Source organism: Micromonas pusilla (genome assembly GCF_000151265.4).
Source record: "Micromonas pusilla CCMP1545 genomic scaffold MICPUCscaffold_2, whole genome shotgun sequence".
NCBI classification, from domain to species: Eukaryota; Viridiplantae; Chlorophyta; class Mamiellophyceae; order Mamiellales; family Mamiellaceae; genus Micromonas; species Micromonas pusilla.
Window position 1 is genome coordinate 1,038,479 of NW_003315883.1, and position 19,037 is coordinate 1,057,515.

General features: G+C 47.3%; 8 protein-coding genes across 8 annotated transcripts; 2 read left to right on the top strand and 6 right to left on the bottom strand.

Moving 5' to 3' along the window:
* Positions 1-47: 47 nt before the first annotated feature.
* MICPUCDRAFT_64459 (uncharacterized protein) lies at positions 48-882 on the top strand (the record flags this gene model as incomplete). Its single annotated transcript, XM_003055963.1, has 1 exon — positions 48-882. One exon carries the CDS (start codon positions 48-50, stop codon positions 621-623), a length of 576 nt encoding a protein of 191 aa, XP_003056009.1. The 3' UTR covers positions 624-882.
* MICPUCDRAFT_55367 (uncharacterized protein) lies at positions 846-2,378 on the bottom strand. Its single transcript, XM_003056352.1, has 3 exons — positions 2,265-2,378; positions 2,088-2,168; positions 846-1,862 (listed from the first exon to the last, which is right to left on the bottom strand). Exons 1-3 carry the CDS (start codon positions 2,335-2,337, stop codon positions 1,033-1,035), a joined length of 984 nt encoding a protein of 327 aa, XP_003056398.1. The 5' UTR covers positions 2,338-2,378; the 3' UTR covers positions 846-1,032.
* Positions 2,379-2,873: 495 nt separating this feature from the next.
* Positions 2,874-3,053, top strand: MICPUCDRAFT_55368 (uncharacterized protein; the record flags this gene model as incomplete). Its single annotated transcript, XM_003055964.1, has 1 exon — positions 2,874-3,053. One exon carries the CDS (start codon positions 2,874-2,876, stop codon positions 3,051-3,053), a length of 180 nt encoding a protein of 59 aa, XP_003056010.1.
* Positions 3,054-3,757: 704 nt separating this feature from the next.
* On the bottom strand, positions 3,758-5,036 carry MICPUCDRAFT_64463 (uncharacterized protein). Its single transcript, XM_003056353.1, has 2 exons — positions 4,324-5,036; positions 3,758-4,211 (listed from the first exon to the last, which is right to left on the bottom strand). Exons 1-2 carry the CDS (start codon positions 4,521-4,523, stop codon positions 3,875-3,877), a joined length of 537 nt encoding a protein of 178 aa, XP_003056399.1. The 5' UTR covers positions 4,524-5,036; the 3' UTR covers positions 3,758-3,874.
* A 134-nt stretch (positions 5,037-5,170) lies between these two features.
* On the bottom strand, positions 5,171-8,524 carry MICPUCDRAFT_64465 (uncharacterized protein; the record flags this gene model as incomplete). The annotated part of the gene is made up of 3 exons (XM_003056354.1): positions 5,171-5,254; positions 5,338-5,404; positions 5,525-8,524. The coding sequence occupies 3 exons, from the start codon at positions 8,522-8,524 to the stop codon at positions 5,238-5,240; spliced, it is 3,084 nt and encodes a 1,027-aa protein (XP_003056400.1). The 3' UTR covers positions 5,171-5,237.
* Positions 8,525-8,740: 216 nt separating this feature from the next.
* MICPUCDRAFT_64466 (uncharacterized protein) lies at positions 8,741-9,467 on the bottom strand. Its single transcript, XM_003056355.1, has one exon. It carries the CDS (start codon positions 9,088-9,090, stop codon positions 8,773-8,775), a length of 318 nt encoding a protein of 105 aa, XP_003056401.1. The 5' UTR covers positions 9,091-9,467; the 3' UTR covers positions 8,741-8,772.
* A 1,314-nt stretch (positions 9,468-10,781) lies between these two features.
* On the bottom strand, positions 10,782-13,362 carry MICPUCDRAFT_64467 (uncharacterized protein; the record flags this gene model as incomplete). The annotated part of the gene is made up of 1 exon (XM_003056356.1): positions 10,782-13,362. A coding segment is annotated over one exon (2,581 nt), but the record flags the coding sequence as incomplete, so codon positions are not given.
* A 4,657-nt stretch (positions 13,363-18,019) lies between these two features.
* MICPUCDRAFT_13879 (zinc permease family) lies at positions 18,020-18,706 on the bottom strand (the record flags this gene model as incomplete). The annotated part of the gene is made up of 1 exon (XM_003056357.1): positions 18,020-18,706. A coding segment is annotated over one exon (687 nt), but the record flags the coding sequence as incomplete, so codon positions are not given.
* Between the last annotated feature and the right edge of the window lie 331 nt (positions 18,707-19,037).

Below are 19,037 nucleotides of genomic sequence, written 5' to 3' on the forward strand. Positions count from 1 at the left end.
ATCAGGCGTAACTCGCACATCAGACGTATATATGATTCCGAGAACTCATGGAGTTTGCGTTTTTTTTCGGCTTACCTTCTCTTTATAAATGTTGTTGTCTCTCAGAAAAGAAATTCTTTATACCATTTTCGCAAACAGGAAACACTGATGTTCTGAAACTTCTTGCCGAAAATATTGCCGCAAATCCACCACCAACTTCGACACCTTTGCCACGTGTACGGCAGCTGGCATGGGGAAGCGTTGATCCACTTCGAACGCTCGGGTTAAAAATGCACCCTGACCTTGTAATCGCCAGTGATGTGGTGTACGGCAACGACCCCACGAAGTGGCAGGCACTAGTTAGTACTTTGTGTCAACTGTGTGGCCCCAACACACTCATTGTGATTGCCAACGTGCGGCGTTATCCGCTTCATCATCCGATGGCAGAGTCTAAATTCTTTGAAGATGCAACGGCTTTGGATTTCAAAAGAAGTGAAGCACCATTGACAACGCTTCATCCCGATTTCCGACGTGCAGGTGCTGGCGGTTGTGCTGTGCATCTTTTTGTGCGGAGGTCAAAGGCAACGAAGCGGCTACGCGATGGTGACTTTGAAGTTCTGAATGGCAGCAATCAGCTCCAGTGAGTCTTGCAGAAACCAGAAAAGGGATGGGATCGAGATGGCCCTTTTACGTCCTCCTCTGCAAAAGTAAAACTTATTTTTAATTGTTTTTCCAGAATCACGTAGGGCTACAGTACACGTAACCCTACCTAATTTTTTTATCTGCGTCGTGCTGAAGACGTCCGCCACGAAGTTTCGAGTCGATGCGTGCGGGTGACGACGCTTGGGCGCGTACGAGAGTTCGTTCATTAGATTCAGTGAAATACTAATACAAATTTGGTACCTTCGATTATAGTTTTTGTTCGAAAAGTGGAATTACAAAACCCCTGCGTCACTTTAAAAAAGATCGCGCGCATTCCGAGTTGATTCGAAGCTCAGATGGTGCCTCCTCCAGTTCTACTGAGTTCGAAACAACCTCACCAGCGCTAGCAATTTAACTATTTTGCACGTTTTCCACACCACCAACCTTGCCTCCTCCAACTCCTCTTCCCACAGTGGTGGAAATGGAGCCTGGCTTCTCTTTCTCTTCACCTACAAGTTCGTCTCTGTGAGGCACCGCGCCTACCATCATCTTGTTCGTTTTCGCCATCTGCCGCCAACCTTTAAGGTCTAAGTGCATCACGAAAGTTGATCGCCCAACCAGTCCCCCCTCCGGCTTCCCCCTTTTTACTACCACCGGGCACTCATCTGCGTCGTCGCCTCGGTGCTCAAACCCAAGCTCTCCATCCTTCACAGAGAAAGAGAGCGTAAAAACATTCTCTACAAACTGCGAAAATGACTTTGGATTCGCCACGAGCTCGTCCACGCGGAAGGGTTCCTCCGGATTCCGCTCCCGCCGTTTCTTAACAAGTTTCAACATTTGTTTCATGGCGTGGTCTGTCTGTTGTTCATTTAAAGTGTTATCCAACTCTTCGGGGTTTACAACGGGGCCGTTCGGCGCGCATATTCGTTTCTTCGCATTTTTTTTGCGCTTCTTCAACTCGGTGTCTAGAACACCGTTCATAAACGGTGGTAGTTGCGGAGTCTTGAATCGTTTGGACACTGAAGAACCGAACACCCGCCAATCTAACGAACCGTGGTCTAACGTAGCCTGAAATTGCGGATCCCACCCTCGCACATACATCGCGCAAACGCGTGTGATAAAATCCGATGGTGTGAAAGAAGCTGCGCCTTGATGGCCTAGTTTCTTGGACATTTCGACGCCATAGTCAACAAGCGTGCACATGAGCTCCGCGTCAACGGCTTGCTCTCTTGTTCGCTTTACTACAGTCGGTCAGTGGTGGGCAGAATAATTGCTCAGTACGAGGAGATTAGATTACCTATGAAGATACGCGCGGCAGCATGCACATCGTCAAGACGGCAATTCTTGTCCGTATATTTGACGAAAGGACGGAAAGTCGGTGAGAGTGGCTTCGACAAAAAACGTGTAGATTTGAACGACACGCTTCTTCCGAAGCAACACCGTGGGACCAAAAAGCAACGAAGTACCATTTTTGTGGAGAGCGTCCGCCTTCTTTACCATCTCAAGCAAAGAAGAACTATTAGGCTGGATGTATGCATCCTTTCGTCCTGCAAACGAGTTACGCAGAAGCAAATGAGTTGAGCGGAGCGCTGAAATGATAATTCGTCCGCGAGGTCTCGCGAACGCGCAAGGGGAGAGCGTACCTCGAGCCTCCTGGTGAAGTGCGCGGTACTGCTTACGCAACTCCCTGCGGAACTCAGGATCTTCGGTGTCCATGATGGGTGAAGAAGCCTCCGTCATCTTTGTTCGCATAAAAGCGTGCGAACTGCGAAGTCCTTACAAGTGACTGAGAGTATAACTTCGGAAGTCTTCCTTCGTCACAGACAGTAGTTGTACACGTACACGTACACGTTACACGTGAAGGTCGTGTACCTAGCTAGATAGATAGATACCTTCGTAGATTAGTTGTAGCCCTGCAGTACTTTATTTCGTACTTTCGTACTTTCGTACTTTCGTACTTTCGTACTTTCGTACGAAGGTAATACAGTAAGTTAACTATTACCTTCGAAGGTATTAAGTAGAGTGCATTTATTAGTATTTTCGGAAATACTGTACAGCTGTACACGTGCGTGTACGTGTACAGCTATGTACGTACGTGTATGTACGTGTACCAGTAAGTCATTCGCCGCAAATTGTCGACAATCAAAACAACCGACATGATGGAAGTCGAAGTTGCTCTTGACGGTGCGCCAAATCACCTGATCTCTCCCTCTTTCTTGAATTGGGTGCGCTGATAACGCGATTTTTTTTAAATGCTCTCTGATTTCACAGCCGCGTTTGAAATTTCGCAGTTGCTCGAATGTGGACTTGACAAGGAATGTCTATCCATACTCGTTGCGCTATGCGAGAATGAGATAAACTCTGAAGCGTTGGTGACAGTGGTATATGAACTGCGGCGCGAGGCAGCGGTATTCAGAGGAGAACTCAACTGAGTTCGCTAAGCCAAAGAGTGAAAAAAAAGAAACTATTTATACTATTCGAAGGGTTTCGTACTGTATACGTACCTTCGGTACCTTTTATAAATTTTTGAGTCCTTGCAATGAGCATTTTGACAGAAAAAATGTACCTCGAAGGTACGTAAGTATGAAGATACGTGTATTGTACAGCCCCCTTATCCCGCGAATGTGCTTGAAATGACTGCAGTTCATGGGTTGAACCCTTTAGGTTCATTTCCCTCCACTCGGTATCAACCGTAGCGTTTTACATATGTATATATATGTACTACCATATATATGTACTGCTTCCGTACATACATGTGTTGTGGTGTATGCGTGCCTTCGGAGGAGTTTCGGAGGTACTTCCAGAAGTATACGAACGAAGGTATCATAGTGAACGAACGAAGGTGCGGAAGTACGAAGGTACAACGAAACGTTGTACTTGTACAATAGGGATGTATACGAAGGTACGAAGGTACAGTATTCTATACTTTCGAAAGTACCTTCGAAGGTACCGAAGGTATATATAGAATACATGCGTATCTATCTTCCGGAGGTACTTCGTTTACAACGTACGTGTACTTCGTTCGTTCCGTAGGGCTACGAAGAAGTACTGTAATAAGTAAGGTACCTCCGAGGTACGAGAATTCCGTGACGAACTCTGGACGAACACAAAGTATGATAGTCTACTTTGCAATAATAGGCCCAGGTCTTATTCACTTTCAAATTACACATACATATAATACCCGTAAACAAAAACAAATAATACCATGATATCTTGAAGTATCTCGAATAGAATGTTGCGATACTGAAAAAGATTATATATTTGTACCCCCTTGACTACGAGATAAGAGTCGGTAACGTGTGCGCTGAGTAACGCGCCATTCAGAATCTTCCATTCGATCACGCCACGAATCGTTTTTAGTTCCACTTTTTGAGGCCAGGGATCCTAGACTATCGTTACCTCCACCCAACCGTTTCAATTTTTTTGAATCGTGCGCGTTGAAGGACTCTAAAATGCTTCCCGATTTAGATTTATTTTCAGGCTCCCTGATTCCTATTTCATCAGAAATGTTGATAGACTCCTGTTTTCCTTCAAGAAATAGTTCTGATTGTTTCTGTCGTCCTTCCTCAGTCACAGCAGAACCCCTGCGCCTGACCAGCAGAGTGCGTTCGATAAAGCATGTCGCTTAAAGCATTTCAAAGTTTCCGGTCAGAGACGCAGGTAGTTACAAAACGATAATTCTATGAGCTTGCACAACCCTACCTTAATACAGCCTCTCCTGGAGACCTTTTTTTTTGTGACAACCTTCGAGACTTGGTTTTTACTTGCTGCCAACTGTTGCGCAACATTTCAAGATTCATGCTTAATTGCACATGCTTCATCCAGAGATCCGGGGCATTCGATTGCGTGATAGTAGCACGTAACCGATTCACGCCAGCGGAGCTTTTCAGGCCCTTGGCCATGTGAGGATGTAGGGTTTGAATTTGAGGGTGCAGCGTTCCGAGTTCGTTATGAACTACATCTCTCTGGAGTTTGGCTTCAGCGTCTACTGCCTCTCTAGAACCCAATACCTTAGAATTCACCAGGTCCTTTATCGAGGGACAGATACAGCGAAAACAAACGGACCGATAAATGAATAATTGCAGTGAGGCAGTAAAGTATCCAGCGTGTAAAAAACCAGAAACATAATTATTCGGGACACTTCATTACCAACATCACGTCACGATACATGCAGCTGGAGAAGCACCAGATCACATATGCGTTAAGTACAACAAGAAATGAAGTAAATAAAATCTGGACACTGTCTGGCAAGTTATTTTCTCCCACTTTGATAAGCACGCCAAGGTGGTATGTCACAAGCGTGACAGTAAGCGTCAAGGACTCAAGTGACTGTTGCGCACTGGAGTCCACCGGGTTGCATACCAGATGAGCAGCGATGGAAGCCTGAAAGTTGAAGCATGCGATATTCAATCATCAGAAATTTTCAGGAGCAAAACAAGATATATATTGTTTTCAGAGAGAACGACAAACTCGTGAAGGGGAAAACAAATCTGCCAGTATGTGACATATTGACAGGAAAGCACACGGTGTTTGCGCTCTCATTCAAAAGATACGTGCTCGCAGTACGTGTACGATAGGCCGTGCACGTGTTACGACATTGCGCAAGTGGTTTTCAATCAAGCAAAATATCTCACTGCAAAAAGAGAAAGAAATGTTCAGATTTTATGAGTATGAGAACTCCCGTGTCCCCACAGAAACAGATTGTTGAGAACTAACCCTGGACGATGAAAAGTGATATGTAGGCAGCGATTAAAGGTTCATCTGGAAGAAGAACAGCAGTAGCCTTTTCATAGGAAAAACAGAACATTCATTTCGAAGCAAATGATGTGTTGGCCATGAAATACAGTACGCTCAACGGCTAAAAGTAAGGGAAAAACCATGTTTATGCGGAGCATATCCTTACCAGGAGGCCAAACTTTCGAATCATGACCACAAACTCCCACCACCAGTACTCAGGCATGAATCCCAAGAACATGAAACCTAGTCGCATTTTCACGGAACGCCAGTGGAGGCGAGTTTTCTCGCTGCTCAGTGCCTGTAGCAATATGCAAGGCAATACGACGAGATAAACACTCAGGAAAGCAATCAAGGCACAAATCCAACTGGTGTATAACGTGGTACCAGTGCTGATATCAAGGTCTACGAAGAGAAACGATCCCTTGTCAACAAACGACCTTGACCGAATGAGCTGCAACAGGTGCCTCAAAATTATAGTCCACGAAAAGTAAAGCATGACAAGTGATAAGCAGACAGCGGTATCATACGCAGTGGCAGGCAACTCTGCGACCTCTATGTCTCGAGAACGAATGATGTCCTTATCTTCGTCCTCTGCAGGACTTGTCATTCGAGGTGTCAATGCAACATCCATGACACCATGAGGTGAAGTGTCATCAGGTTGGATGCTCATTTTATCGAGTGCTTCTTGGAGATCCGTGACATTTTTTCCTAGCCTCCGATTAAAAGCAACTTGTTCTTGCAATTTGAATTTGTTAAGGAAGAACGTTTTCCTGTGACGTTTGATTTCAACAATACGGATCACGACATAACAAAAAACAGCGAGAATGGCAATGACTGTGGGTAGTGCCGATGAGTAGCCAGTGTACTGATAGTGGTTCCAACGCAAGAAGCAGTCAATTTCAAATGAGTGGATCGTGGGTGTTGATATCCTGGCCGCGATTTCGAACAGGAGGTACTGTGTTGATGTCCAGCCCAAGTCAACGTCCTTCAACACGGTCATCATTTGAAAGTGTGAAAGGAGGGTTTTGCAAAGCCCAATAGACCCACCGTGATTGTGAGTGGCAATCCTGAATAAGGTCACCACGATGATCCCATGCAGGAGCAGGTGAACAACGATTATCATGCCACCAGCAATGTTTGGGGGACACTTGCTGCACACTGGTGGATTCCGACCATCAATGGAAGGATTTGCATACCCGTCTGCGCATACAGCACACAAGTTACCCGTATAGCCTGCTGCACATGTACTTGACTCACCACCAAGGCAAGCACTTTTTTTCAAACAGTCGTATACTACTGTCACGTCGGGGTGAGCGCGCCAACGCCCAAAGTCAACTATAATCTGCCGCTTTGGCAAACCGTTACAGACTCCACCAAAGGGACATTTCTGGCAACGAAATTCGTCCTCTGGAAGCAGACGGTACGTCTCTAGCGAGCTGTCACTACTTGTTCCCGAACGTCGGACAATGCAGTGACATTGATTCTTTCGATAGTTTCCAAGGTGACCAGGAATCTTTTCACCAGATAAAGTTGTCCACTCACCCTTAATTTTACCGCTTCTCCACATGGTATCCATTTGAAGTGGACAACTGGTGCACGCTTGAGGACCAGGAAGTGGCTTGTAGAAGCCATTGGCACAAGGTACACATACACCGTAGGGATTCAGTGCACTTAAGTACCTCTGCGGTGCACTTGACGCCTTCTTGTATAAGTCAGGATATGAAGTGACACTAGGTGCTAAGTTTGTAAGGGCAGTACCTCCTGATATTGGCAGCCTGATGTCCTCAGTATAGCCGGGCATACATTCGCAATCACCGTTACCATCACTTTGGGAATTAGATTTAACTTCCTCGCAGGGTATTACGAGAAATGGAGTGTGACTAACGCTTAGTCCAAACGAAGACACAGAAAAGTGCAACGTGTACACATTACCCCGAAGTCCATTAATCTTCAGGCGATCAAACGTCGCCACGCCACTTACTAAAGGGGTCACATCTCCTTCCAATCGAGATACCGTTGGTGTCACTGAGGATATTGCAAATGCGTCAAAATTGGTGCAAAGGTTGCTTGCAATATCCAGTGTCTGAACTTGAACAGCAGGACTGATGGTCAAATCATTTTCAAAACGAGTTGGAGGTGCTCTGAATAGATGGAGACGATGTGGTGTGCCAGAAATTACCACAATTTCGAGATGGTCGTCGCGAAGCTCGCGATAGAGTGCAGAGGCACAATTAGAAGTTGGGCAAAAGCTCGAAAATTGCAATTTGTAAACTCCTGTTGACGGAAAGTTGAAATGCAGTCCACTTGTGTGCCCAATCCAACGAGGAGACGAACGTATGCCATAGTATTCTAGCCCATCTCCTGTAGTTCCGGTCACGTTATCAGTTAAGGACCCCACGTCCGTAATTTGTAGCATGTTTAAATATTGCTGTGTTGCGGCAGTGAGATTCTGCTCTGATAATTGATCAGCGGGGCGACAAAAGCGGGGCGCGGGGCGTTCTATCGTGCCGTTGGCGCACCAGGCAACCATGCCCTCTTTGGCGACGAGGCTTCGCTGACTAGAACTTGAGAGAGCACTTACATTTCCCGAGTATGGTGTTTCTATACCCGTTGACTGGTCTTTACTGAAGATCAGCTCAACAGAGATATTCCGTTCTTGTTCAGCTTCCAAACCAGTTCCCGTAAGCGCACCACCAGCATCTCGCGTGACAACAAGAACATCGCGCAATGACACTATGGCATCTGCAAAATAGGGAGCAGTGTCGGTGCAAACACCATCTGTTATACGGCGAGTGCATGTGGAGCAGCCACACGCATCCAGACTGGAAGGGTAGCCAGGTGAGACCGTGAGGATAAACGAGGATGAAAGAAGCCCAGGGGATGAAACTGTGACAGTGTACTCCCCGACTGCTGACTGGACCAATATCAAATCATCGATCAGTGTTTCTCCTAATGAACTGCGCCGGACACTCACAGAAAATGAATCAGAGGTTACGCCCGTTTCAAAAGTAGCGGTTCCGTCAAGTGCTGGCACGAGAGTAGAACTACCGCTACCAAGAGCTTCACTGTTTGGGAAGCCCGAAACAGTTGTGCTTATATCGCGCCGTAAGCTTGCCCCAAGTTGGTCGACATCGAGTTGCCCAATGAAATTATTGCCCCCATCCATCACTAAAGCGACAAACGGATCGATGATTAGTGTGCGCTTTGAAGGATATGATGTACGCAGGCTGTATACTTTATTGTTGAACTTATTTCAAGGACAGAAAGAAAAAGAAAAAAAAGTGAGATAAAATTTGGAAGCATGCACATGGAGTAGTGTACATGTACTCGTACTGTACGCGTACACGTGTACTCGTACTGTAGCCCTCGGAGAAATCACGTTGATGCAAGACGAATGCAAGATTGATTTGAAATCTAGGGCACGAAAAATTGTGCAAGAAGGACTAGATGACTTATTACCATGGTATGTACCGAGGGGACACCAAGCTTGTAGGGTGTCCCAACTTCGATCGTGAATGACGAGATATCGCCTATGATATTATCTCCTCCAAAAGTAATGTTATAGGTACCAACTCCAGGGGCCTCTACCGCGATATTACTGAAAGTCACGGTGCCAACACCAAGCTGCAATATCTCCGTGTTTGTGCCGTTCTCGGTCAATTGCAAGTACATTGGGACTCCGTCAGTATTTGCAGGGCCGCCAGTGATGTTGCCGTGTACAACCTTAGTCATGTAGTTTGCTGAACCAACATAGTTAAACCCTGCGTCGTATACGCCCAGCGTGATGGGCTCGATGGTAACCAGCGGCTTTGCAGAATATTTCACTTGACTGGTTGCAATCACTTTTAATCGTACAGGTTCGCCTTCTAAGACTACTACGGGAAGTGACGCAGAAATAATGTCGGGAGTTGAGAAATAAACCACATGAGTTGCTTTTGCGGGTGACAGCAGTTGAACTGAGCCAAAATATGCGATGTCACGTTGGGTGAACACTGAATCTGATTCCCCGATTCCAACACCTCCAGGATATGGTCCAAGCGTTGCACTTGGACATGTTATTCGGACTTTTCGCGTGTGTGTATCGTGGTCGCCAAGAGGTGAATCGCCAGCGTCCAATATTTGAGCGATAATTGGATCTACCGGTGTAGATATCAGTGTTTCAAAGCTGCTTGGGAAGAAGAAGGGGAAATCAGGCGGCAACACCAGTCCCAATTTAACAGCTAAACCAGGTCGAATCTCTAGTCCAAAGCTGACCCCGAGTAATCCAGGGGAGCGGAACGACAGAAGTAATGGGTCACTTGGCCCAGCTTGCGCTGGCGCTATGAGAGCAAGTTGCGAGAACACGTACGTTCCATTACTAGTTGATCCTCGAAATGCTGATGGTTGTATTGCAGCACACTCGATCACTTCATTTTCTGATGAAGATGTCCCAATTTTATGCAGATCGTTTACGAGACACAGTCCACTTTGTGAAGTATTGTGATACAGCGTAACTGACTGCCCTGGACAGGTGGCTTCATCTGGCTCACAAAAAGGGTTTTGAATTCCATCTAAAATGTTTTCTCCACCGTCCAAAATGAAAGTGCGCACAGGAGATAGCCCGACGATTGCAGAGACGTTGTAGACTGCACATGCACAGGGATATTCTGCAGCGTGGTCGACTATAGCACTATCGTCACAGGTAGATAGACCGTGTATGTCCACACAAGGCGCTGTAACGCCAATATGGTGTGCCCGACCTGGTCTCACGGTTAACTTCAAAGAAACCGAAGAAAGCAACGGATCTGAGGGAAATGTTGATATCGAGAGATAATAAGTTCCTTTGGTAGGTCTCTTGAGTGCAAGCGCACTCAATAATGCCTCATTCGCATCGCCTGTCAACTCAACTGCAGTGATGGTACCGTAAACGCTGTTCACGGGTTCATTATCGTGAATCAATACATCATCATATGCAAGTATCGCATTTTGCCTCGTGACGTATGGGTATAATCCACTCTTCGCAGAGCTAGGTAAAGACGCTAACACGAAGCGTCGAGTATGAGTTACGGTGTTCACCGCATACTCGTTCGTCAGGTTGTATTCAGTTATGTGAGTATGATTTACGATAGTCCAACGCGAGACGTTGGCAAAGATTGTCAAGTAAGAACTGGGAGTAGGCATCGTTGTAGCGCCCAACTGTTTCGGGGGGAAAACAACGTGCGTGCTTACCTGTGGCTCTCCTTCTTGCACCCTCGATATCACAGTCATCCCACTTTTTACTGGTTCGCTTATCAGATCTGACGTTGTCACGTTGAACGCAGGCAAAACTCCTGAAAGCAAATTTGCTCCAGAATCGATTGGCCTGATGCGGAAAACGTCCAAAGGAACAATAAGATCAGCAGATGCATAATGCCGAAAGCTGTAACTGTTTACGTTTCCTAGGGATATGGAATAATCGACCAGTGGGTTCGGAAGTGCGCTGGCCGCCAGCACCTGCAACGCATCAGGATCTCCTGGAACAACAGAGACAGTGAAATTACCACCCTCTAAAAATACGAAATCAGCTTCAGAAGCCGATATTGTAAGCGGAATTTGATGTATGATGATTGCATGCTCAGTGCAACTGATCACATGGGAACCAGCAGTTGGCCGGACCATGTTCAGTCCTGAAAATGCTGCAACGCCAGATCCAGCCGTGTTTGCTTCGTTCACGCCCGTTAGATTTACTGTCGTTGATGAACAATGCACGAGCCGGTTCACCGGGAACTGCATGTTCGCGATGTAACGATCATCAATTCCCATCAAATTACCCGCTCCATCGAGCACCTCCAACTTGAACGAACCTATGGGGACTGAGTTGGAGGCAGATAGGTTGGCCCACCTTCCAATTTGGACAGCGTGCCATTGAAATCCGTACGTGCCTTTGATCATGTTTATCACTTGAACAGTTGGTGTGACAGTATGTGAAACGAACTGTAGGCCATATGATCCTGCGAATTCGCACACAAGATAGATGGAAGATGCAGGAAAGTGCCACTCCCCTTGCCCAGTCAGGTCTGTTACAGCTACGTTTCCAGTGAAATCAAGAGCAGTTAAACCGTGAGGACGTACTGTGACGGTTTGATGTAGAGTGTCAACAGTGGTGAGCTTGTTATTGCCACCATCAAAAAGGTTGACTGTAATTAATTCCGAAATAGGAACTTCAGGCGTGTTGCAAATAATGGTGACGTCCGCATAATCTGAAATGTTCAGGTAAGACGCCTCGCCTGGAACTAACTTTAACTTTGAAGCAGATGTGGCTATTGCACCGCTAGCGAGACTTGGCAACTCAGCAAAAAATTGTAAGATGTATATTTCATCAGTCCCTGAGTTGCCACGAGAGGCTGTCCCGAACCTGAGTGTGCTCGCTACTCCAGGAATACGATCTCCACTTGGTTTCTGGCTAGTTAAACTGAGATCATGAAACTCTGCTGTACCACTTAATGACCCCGAAGTCCTCTTCCCGACGAGTTCGGCTCCCGTCAGTCGCTCCTCCAATAAACCCCCACCGTTGTGTTTCAGCTGGCTGGTCGTACTGCTGACGCTGATGAAGTGACTTAGGCTGTCAAGGTCACCGACAAAGTTCGCACCTGCATCCCTGACATCAACATAATACGCATCCAGCTTTACGAAGGCGGATGCATACTTAATGCTCGCGTCATCAGGAATCCAGAGTGAAGTTAGTTCAGAAGATGAAACATGTCCTGGGTGGGATAATATTTGCGTGGCGACACCAGGCATCACAGACACGATCAAAGTACTGGTACCGGGCATGTCGACACATTCTCCAGCAAGTGTGCAATCTTGTAGTTCAAAGTTAACATGGTAATCGCCAAAAAAAGGTGCACGACTAAACTGGGGTGCTAGTGTTAAAGCTCCATCAACCGTGGATCCTATCGCGGTATATTCAATCAGGTTTATCGGATGACTGTTCACAGAAGACGCTGAGGTGTTAAGTGCCACACTCGCCGTAAACCCTCGAGTTCCACCGAGGCCAAAGTCGTTTTGAACGGTGTGCCCGCTCAGGTCAGCAGTCACCAGTTCGAGTGGATCGAGGGTCATGCGTCCCACAGAGTTCTCCGCAGAACCATATTGAAGTTGCGAAGGCGCACGTTGGTGTAAAAACTTAAGGTGATGTGGCTGGCCAAATATCTTAAGAGTTCTGACTGAAACGTGAAAGTCCCTGCCATTCAAAGAGAACGATAGCTTCGCAGTTCTTGGATTATTATCTGACAACCACGGCATAGGATGATACATGTCAGTGCTCACAAGTCCGTGAGGGTAGCACCTCACTTTGCCAAGAATTAGGTGAGTTTGGCACACCGGACAAGTAAACCGCGTCACAGAAATATATGAAGCACTCTGGTCAGAGCTTGTATCCAGATTGAAGCGGCAGGTGATCATTCCTGAATCAATGAAACTTCCACCAATGAAGGTTAAGATTGAAGCAGTTTGATCAGGAGCCTCCCCTGTAACCATCACATCAGCGGGATATTTTCCGTCTGAGAGGACACTTACAGTATCAGGCACGGCATAATACCGGAAGACAACGTGGTCTTTGGACCACAGTGAACTTTGAAACAATCCATCACTATCAGTCAGGTTATTCGATGGGTAACCATCAAAAGATATCTCGATCTCCGCTACACCGTTGATAGAAGGACCTTCACGCTCTGTCAACGAGGCTCGCAAAGATGGTGGAGCCGTGCAAATAATCCGTGTGCTACTCACAGCTACAGCCGGCACCCAACCATCAAACGGAAAACGATAATCTGATGTACTCGATACACCAAATCGACACGCCGCAGCATGGCTTTTCCCTCCGCCTCCGATAACTGCGGTAGGAAACCCAGAACCGTGAATTGTCACTTCGGTTTCTGCGCCGGAAGTTGGACCATACTCTGGTGTCAAAGAAACAACTTCAGCTGTAGAAAATCGTGTGTAAGTTGTCGAGCTATTTGTCATCGACGCAGTGAAAATTGCCATTAAATCAGGAGCATATAATAACGCTCGCACCGGTTCAGTGGTCGCGTATGAAGCGAGGCGGCGAAAACAACCAGTCAAGCAAGCAGCCGAGGTATCAGCACCTCCGATTTCAATCTTTACTATCCGCGTACCAGAGGTTCCAGTAGTCGCGTATAGGAAGCCTCCATTTAATGAACCATCTGACATTACTGCCATGCGATGAACGTCCAACTCACCGAGTCCACCTGGTTCGCCCCCTGATAAAACGACTTTCTCTAGTGTCTCTTGATTTGAATCGGTGAAGTCCAGGCTGAACATCCAAATACAACCAGCACGCAAAGCACATTCTGACAACTTGCAACCTGCAGCTGCCGAGCCAACATACCCAAATTCCCCATTTGAAATCACTGATTTAAACGTGGTGAAGCGCCCTTGTGTTCTCGAGTCTTCCGAAACCACGCCCTCACATTCTCTCGTGACGCGACCCCCATCAAAATACATTTCGTCACCATCACCACTAAAACCTGTCGTACTCGCCTTTATTTTAAACAGGGAAGGAAAATAAGCAGTATCAGAAGGCTCCAGCCGTGATGACCCAGCAAAAATTATCGTCCCCTCGTCGTTCACACTTGCATACGTCGCGGCATTGAAACGAAATGCATCTCGGCGATCAACGCAGCTACTGCACGTAGTCTGCAGGTAGCTCGGAACAATCTGCTTCGTCACAATAGATACAAGAGAACCACCTTGAACCTTAAGAATTCCAACCCGAGACTTTGTAGCAATGTCCTTTGGTGTTGCCTTGTACACCAGCGTCCCCTCTGCTTCGTTAACCGCCATCGCGTCCAGTATCCAGCCTTCTGTTCCGCCCTGGAGGTAGCTGTGGCTGTAAGCGAGGGCATTATTTGACGCAAGTGTCCCTTGCGTACCATCCCAACGAAAAACTCGAAACTGGTAATCATACGGGTCAGAAGGCGTGGTAATTTGAGCCTGAGGTTTCCACATGTTGAGAGCTGAGTAAACGTGAGAAAACGTACCCGTGGAATCCAGCACGACATCGCGGTACCCCCCTGGACCTTGCCAACCATGTGCGCTTTGGTCAGCAGAGGTCCAACCAGGAACAGACAAACCACCAGGATGGCCTTGAGTGCACGAGCCAACGCCCGTAACACCAGTTCCACACCAGGTGCTGTCATCGGGAGACATCGCGAGCGGCTGGTGAGATGATGCGGGTCGCTTTGGTCCAGATACATCCCAGCCAGAATGCCCAGGCATAGCGTCTGTAATTGAAGTGAGTTCGACAGCGGCGTCAACTCCTGTCGCGTCATAAACTCTGACGTACACGGTGCCAGTTTTCTTAGTATCATACACGGCGTCTGCTGCGAGCTGATCCCCTTCAATTTCAGACGAGGTCGTATACTTATATCCATAGGTGTCATCGCGTCTCTTTTGCAGAGATAAGCCTGCTCTCACCTGTATCACATAAACATTGGAAGCAGGTTCAAAGTGACTGAGAGTTTTGTAGTCTTTAAAACGAAAAAAAGCAGCAAACAGGTAAGCAACTGTTTTAAAGAAATAAAGATGTGTTCAAACTGACAAGTGAGCAGTCTACTCCTGCACGACCAGTCGCGCACGTGCACGAGCCGTCGGCCTGTGATGAGGGCACGGATGCATTTGAGAATACAGGCTTGTTCGTATATTTAGTCGGGGTTCAGCTGGCTCAAAGCGAGAATACGTACTGGCGTGCACTTTGTTGAGCTTGCACGTGTTGGATCTTACCTCACACCGACCGTAAGCATTTTCGCTGTTGCAACCACGGGGACAGAAGAAGTAGGTTTGCTCGGCCGCGGGGCGCGGAACGAACGTTAGCACCACCAGAAGAATCGTGAAGACCCGTGAATTGAACTTCAGCTGCATGTATCTCGCAAAAAGGGCTCCGCAGGGAAAAGGAACCTCCGGTTGAATCAACTGCGAAGGTTCAGAGTTCAAAGTCGAGGGCGATTGACATGTACGTTTGCATCTGCAGGCATGTGATGTCCCTTTAAGCCCCGAACCGGCTCGATATGCAGTTCTCGGGTCACGTACACATACAAAATTACACCATCTTCTACTCGTATTTTGCTACATACTGTATCTATCTTTATCTTCCAAGGTATTTATCTTCGTAAGGTGTAACAACTTATGTACGTGTACACGTGTACAACTCACTTCCGGAAGTATTGATAACTTTGTACACGAGCCCTAGCTAGAGATAGCTAATACGAAGGTAGATATCTAGATAGGATACCTTCGAAGGTACAATATATATTATGTAGTTGTACTTCCGGAAGTACTTCGGAAGTACTTTCGAAAGTATCATATATACTTTCGTACGAAGGTAGAACTAGAACTACATAGGGCCTACAGTATTTGCATTGACCTTCGAAGGACGGGAAGCCGACTCGTAGGAGCCTTTCAAAAAAAGTCGCCGAGGGGTCAGAAAACCGCTAGCCCGACCTCCTAAAATCGCGAAACTCGAGGAGGGCATCGGTGGCATGATAAGCAACAACGTGCCGAAGGTTCGAATCGATCGACGCAGCGACGGCGCGTGGGCGCGCACAAAAGTACGCTTTTGCGATTCAGGAAAAATACGCATACAAATTTTGTAAGGTACGGAAGTAATCGTAAGTTGCTTGTTACTTTTGGCAGTGGATTTTTTTTTCACCAGAGCGTGACCTTAAGGTTAAGGAAAGTATCTAGCTATCTACTGTACACCTTCAAAGTTAAATAGCAAGATACCTTCATAGCTGACCAATAAGACCTACTTCCGGAAGCAGCTAGCTAGTACCTTCGGTAGGCCCTAGCTAGCTAGATAAACCTTTCTTCGAAATTATAGAACGCTAAAACAGTCTTACGAAGGTACCTTCGTACATATGTACACGTAGTCAAGTACCTTCGAAGGTACGGAAGTACAACTACTTTCAAAGTACTATTATTTATTTCGTACGAAAGTACGAAAGTATTCTATCCGAAGGTACTAATAAAGTACTTCCGTACTAAAGTACTTTCGAAAGTACGAAAGTACTTCCGAAGATATTTGTAAGACTACGTGTACACGTACAGCTGTACACGTGTACATGTAGCCTTCGTAGCTACTTTCGAAAGTACTTTCGAAAGTACTTTCGTACGAAAGTACGAAGGTACTTTCGTACTTAAATTCTTTCGAAAGTACTGTACCTTCGAAGGGAAAACAATGTACTCGTAAGCCTGTCTAACAAAATATCATTCAACGATAAACTTGGTAAGGAAGACCATCAGCACTGGATGTGTTCTAGCTGTACAGCGCTGAACTTCCCTATGCCCTCTAAACTAGACTAAGGATCTCGCATAATTAATGGAGCTTTAAGGTCACACTCCGGTAATCAAATTTCCCGTGCCAAAACCTTAAGGGTCGAACCCCCTGTAGTACAATCACGCACTACGGCGCTAGCCGGCACGACAACCACGACATTATCAGGGCAGCTGACGCAAAAACACCTCCCATCACAATTCCTTCGTGCGCCTTTCCAGGATTCAACTCAGCCCTCAGCGCTGCCGGCAAGAGAAGCCGGAACGTCGCTGAAGCTGCCGCCGATGACGACAAAGCCTGAAGCCCAATGTTCGTGGCAAGAGCAAAACCCTGGCCGCCAGTAACGCGTGCAACAAGGAACATGGTGATGGGATGTACTGCAGCAATCGCGCACGCGGTACCGGCGGCAGTACTTGGCGTGAAACCAGCTGAAATCCCGGCGGCGAGGACTGCGACCACTTTTGGTGCACTGTGAAACAAAGAGGTGCGGAAAGGGTTTGCTTCGGGAACTGTCACCGCGCTGACAAAATTGGCACCATCAGTCGCAAAGAGGAGGACGCATGCGAGCATGCCAGCTTGTGCAACATCAGCAGCGCTGCCGGCGCTATTCAGAACTACAGTGTCACGGCAGTGAATTTCGCTTCCCCCGCCAGCCCAACCAACAATATTGTGCTGGTCATCTTCGTCATCACGTTTCTTACCACGTGCAATACTCCAAGTGGCGGACCCTGCGAAAGAAACTACCTTGTACAGGTGCACGATACTGCTACCTACGATGATGCCAACGAAAGCAGCAAAACAGTGTTCGCTGCCTATCGAACACCGACGGCAAATTGACACTAGACACGCCAAGCTAGTGATGCTTAACGCACCAGAAGATGCCCCTAGAGTCTTCGCGACACTAAAGAACTCTGATGAACTCCGATGTCGATGAATAAGACTGCCTCCAACCCTCATCACGTCTCCTACATCAACAAGTCGCCTCAAGTATTCACGGGTTAGCTTCTTAAGTTCAAGCCAGGGAAGAAGGGAGGGCAGAAAAGCCGCTGCAGAAAACAAGAGCAAAGGGAACACCATATGGGCAAGCGCAGCAGTGACAAGTTCATCCACACCAGCAACACGCGTGGGGGCTATCAGGGGCAACAAGCTATCCACCACGCTGTTATTGAAGACATGAGCGGCAGGTCCCACCGAGATATGGTCATGGTCGCCACCGAATCCGCTAACCTTCACATTCAAGGAATGCCCAGTATCTTCAAAATACCCGTGTTCATTATCGAAGGCCTTTATTAACATTCTAAACCCCTCCAGAGCTGCCGCTGCGAGCGTCGCAAAAGTTGCAGTTGTTTCAGCTCCTGCCCCTCTGGCTGCGTCCGGTAGCAACTCTGCGAACACGATCCACACCATGCATCCGGCCGCAAACCCTAATCCAAACGGCAGTAGCATTTGGAACGTCTCTACGAACGCGAACGAGGGCACAGCTAACAATGGCTGTGGAAGGGAAGTCACAACCGCCCAACTCGCGCAAGTCCAGGGCGTCGAGCCGCGCGAATGCAAAACCGCCGCAACAGCCATACCTTCAGGAACGTTATGTACGCCGATGGCAAGCGCCACGAGCTGGCCTTGCGCCCAACCTTTCGCCCCGCTAAAGGAGACTCCAACACCACAACCTTCTCCAAGGGCGTGCGCGGTCATGATGCCGATCATCAGGAAGGTTTTTCTCGCGTCCGCGCCGTCGAAACCCGAAAACCGAATATCCTCTTGATCATGCAGAATGGAATGCATTCGCGCTATGAATAAAGCGCCAACGCACACGCCCGCGACGACAAGGGAGCTGCCGTAGGGTTCTCCCTCGTGAACAAGGTCAAAGGACGCGGCAATCATGACGCCGCACGCAAGTGCATTCGCTATTCCTGACCATCTAGGCGAGAGACGACCGACGAAGAAGAAGGGCACTGCGCCAATGCCGCTAGCCATGGCCATTATGATTGTGAGAAAGAGTACCGCGCCGACGCTGACCCCGTCGCCGCCCGCCATCGCGTCGGAAAACAGTCAAAGTTGAAAAGGCTACACGTACGTGTACTACAACGAGTCTACAACTAACGCGCGTTGTTAATCGTACGTGTACACGTACTGTACGAAGATAGAATAGAGTTGTACTTTCGTACTTTCGTACTCGTATTTTCGAAAATACGTAATACCTTCGAAGGTACTTTCGTACGAAAGTACGAAAGTAATACCTTCGAAGGTAAGTTGTTATGAACGAAGATAGAATACGTGCGTGTACTGTATCTAACTATACACGTACAACATATATATATAATTAATAAACAACTTATCTTCGTACTCATATGATATTTTAATTTGC

Excerpts from the sequence above, each read along its gene's own strand:
- MICPUCDRAFT_55367 (XM_003056352.1), bottom strand. The coding sequence starts at position 2,337 with ATGGACACCGAAGATCCTGAGTTCCGCAGGGAGTTGCGTAAGCAGTAC. Across the intron at positions 2,169-2,264 it reads ACTTCACCAGGAGGCTCGAG|GACGAAAGGATGCATACATC; the intron begins GTACGCTCTCCC and ends ACTCGTTTGCAG. Across the intron at positions 1,863-2,087 it reads GGACGCTCTCCACAAAAATG|TAAAGCGAACAAGAGAGCAA; the intron begins GTACTTCGTTGC and ends GACCGACTGTAG.
- MICPUCDRAFT_64463 (XM_003056353.1), bottom strand. The coding sequence starts at position 4,523 with ATGGCCAAGGGCCTGAAAAGCTCCGCTGGCGTGAATCGGTTACGTGCT. Across the intron at positions 4,212-4,323 it reads CCAGGAGAGGCTGTATTAAG|GCGCAGGGGTTCTGCTGTGA; the intron begins GTAGGGTTGTGC and ends TCTGCTGGTCAG.
- MICPUCDRAFT_64466 (XM_003056355.1), bottom strand. The coding sequence starts at position 9,090 with ATGACTAAGGTTGTACACGGCAACATCACTGGCGGCCCTGCAAATACT.